This window comes from Tupaia chinensis, unplaced genomic scaffold (assembly GCF_000334495.1).
Source record: "Tupaia chinensis unplaced genomic scaffold, TupChi_1.0 Scaffold000074_1, whole genome shotgun sequence".
NCBI classification, from domain to species: Eukaryota; Metazoa; Chordata; class Mammalia; order Scandentia; family Tupaiidae; genus Tupaia; species Tupaia belangeri.
In genome coordinates, this window is record NW_006159534.1 from 2,773,782 (window position 1) to 2,776,632 (window position 2,851).

The following is a 2,851-nucleotide window of genomic DNA, read 5'->3' on the forward strand; positions in this document are numbered from 1 at the left end:
TGGGGGCACCGAGCGGCGAGGCGCGTGGGGCAGGCCTGGCCACCCGGCCGTCTGCACTTAACTGGTCCAGTGAGAGCAGATGGCATCAGAGGGCTGCCGCCCAGCTGTCCCCGAAGGCTGTGCCCGGGAATCGCGTCCCGTAAGGGCTCCCGGGACGATGTCTCTGGAATGCGGTTCCAGAGTTTCCGCGACGGAGAGTACTTTTCATGTAACTGCAAGTGCTTATCTGCGTTCTAGATGTAACTGGGACGGCTAGCCCCTCCTTTCCTGGACTGCGCTGTGAAGTAAAGAAGGGGGTGGCGGGGTGCAGAGAGAAACTGGGCGCATTCTAGATTAACCGGTGGAGATTTCAGCCTGAACGTAGCCTTAACTCCACTGGCTAACACTGAGTGGCATTTTGCATTGCATGTGTATTTTCCTTTATAAAGTGTGTGCGTTCTGGAGCGTTGGGTGTAAGTAGTGAAGGACTGTAGCCCTGCCAGTTAAGAGAGGTCTATGGTGAGCCCTTAGTGAAAATGGAAGGTAATTGCTAATTCGTAGCGTATGCACAGAGAGGGATTTTCATATCTTAAGTTCACTTCAAGTGGGACACATCTGGATGTGTAAAGCGTAAGTAGCATGTTCAGAAAGGGAGTAAGTAGGAAGACGCTGTGGCAATGCATATGCACACAGCGCCTCCAGAAATGAAGCACGAAGCCCCGCTGGCTCTGGTACCCGACGGGCCTTGAACCTCGCAGCCAGGAAGCAACTGTGTAGTGCTGTGAATCACTTAGCCCCTGTGGCCCTAGCATTTTTACCCACAGAGTGGAGCCTGGAACTTACTTAAGTATTTGGGACGCACTCTGGGCTTGGAATGACAAGCTTTGCATTCTCAACTGGGTTCTCCCTTAGCACCTGTGTGATGTAATCTCCTTGTGCCTCGGTATATCCATTTGTAAAAGTGAGAATAACCATGCCATCTGGCAGGGCTAGTCCCATAGCCAAGTAGTTAAGGAAGCTGGATTCCACATGGTGGGCTTGGGTTTGATCTCAGCCCTGCAGGTTTAGAAAAACACATGGTTGGGACCAGCAGATGGCATAATGGCTACGCCAACTGCAGTGTGAGTCCTGGACCTTGTGGCTTAAACTCATGCCGGGCGCATGTGCATGTGTGCTCAAGATCCCAAGAGGAGAATGGAGAAGGGATTGCAGCGTGGCCATCCCCCCGGGGGGTGATTTCTCACTTTCTGTCTCTCTGTGTCTTGCTGTCTTTCTGGTGAGCGCACTCATCCTATAGCAAAAACTTCTCAAAAAAAAAAGGAAGAAAAACACATGATGGGGGACAGTGAGTAGAGTAGTGGTTAAGGTGCTGGACTCCCACATGGCTGATCGCTGACCATGGTTCAAGTCCCAGACCCCATGACTTGAAACTCATGCTGGCTGCATGTTTGTGTGTGCCCACAATTCCAGGAAGAGAATGGAGGAGCAGGGACTGCAGTGTGGCTACTCCCTGGGAGGGGCAATTTCTCACACACTCTCTCTGTCCCTCCAGCGAGTACACACGTCCTATAGCAAAAATCCCTAAAAAATTTTTTTTAGAAAAATACGCTAGATGCAGGTATACCTAGAATCCCAGCAGGATGGAGAGATGGAGGAGAAGGGATTGTGTTGTGACCATGCCCCTTTGGGGGTGCCGTCTCCCTCTTTCTCACTCTGTTTCTCTGGCAAGTGCATGTGCCCTGTTGCGACCAAAAAAAATAATAATACCACCTGGCAGAACTGGTCAGGATTATGTGAAAGAGTGCGTTTGAAAGCATGTGCCATCCTGCCTGGCACAGAGCAGGTGCCTGAGAGGAAGGAGTCGGTGGCCGACGGTCTCCCTGGAGCGCAGCCGCGCACTGGGACCCTGTGGCTGCTGCCTTGGGGCTGGGCTGGAGGGCCGGTCCTGCTTAGTGCCTTCCTGAGGTCCAGCAGACACTGATGTCCTCCATTCAGATACCTTCAGCAAAACCAGAGACCTGGGCTTGGGAAACCCCCCTGGCTTCCATGCTGCTCCACATTTAGCAAAGGATTACTTGTCGCTTCATTTTCCCGGTCTGCGGAATGGGGAGACGCATTAATAAACTAGCATGTGACCCAGACCTGGAAGAAGTTCAGTAATACCGTGCTCGCGCCGCCCAGTGAACTGTGTTTTTCTGCATGCTTTCACGTTGTTTAGAGGGTACCCTCCTCTGTCTCGGGTTACTCTGACCTGGACAGGGCCGGACACCAGGGCAGTAGGACCACAGGGGCTGGTTGGCCCTGGCCTGGTGCTGGGTCTCAGGAGCTTTTCTGTTTCTCCCCAGAAGGCCCCAGGCAGGGAGCGGAACAGCCAGCCCCATGGAGGTGACCTCAGCTGTGGGGAGAAGAGATTCTGAGCCCCAGCCAGGAAATGGATGCTTCCTGAGATCCTGGCCCTGCCCTCAGGAGCACAGAACACCCAGTCCAGTGGCCCCCCAGCCTCCTAGGATGTGGGGGGCACAGCTCCAAGACCACTCTGTGCTGGAGTCCAAGGTGAGGGCTCTGAAGGAGAAGATGACAGCAGGTAAGCAGGGGGCCGGCCCCTGCTCCACGTCCCAGCGGACATCCCCCAAGAAACCCAGATGCAGGCGCGTCAAAGCCAGGACCCCGTCAGAAGCATCTTCCCTGCCAGATGCAGCAGGGCCCCCTCCTGCTCAGAACCCGACTGACAGGCAGTTGGACAGGAGTGTCCCTGAAGAGGAGCCTGCAGGGATTGGAGGCCCCAGGCCCCCCAGGCCGCCCACCCCCAGGCCGGAGTGCAGGAATGGGAGGAGCCTGTGGCCTGCAGAAGCAGTGTGGACGCTGCCCGGTC

At 55.0% G+C, this 2,851-nt stretch overlaps 1 protein-coding gene across 1 annotated transcript in view; it reads left to right on the forward strand.

Annotated features, from left to right (window-relative positions):
• KIAA1614 (KIAA1614 ortholog) overlaps positions 1–2,851 on the forward strand; it is a 50,690-nt gene that overhangs the window by 6,671 nt on the left and 41,168 nt on the right. Inside the window, exon 2 of the mRNA XM_014583961.2 lies at positions 2,325–2,848. Coding sequence (XP_014439447.2) covers positions 2,325–2,848 — 524 coding nt within the window. The remainder of the gene's footprint in view (positions 1–2,324; positions 2,849–2,851) is intronic.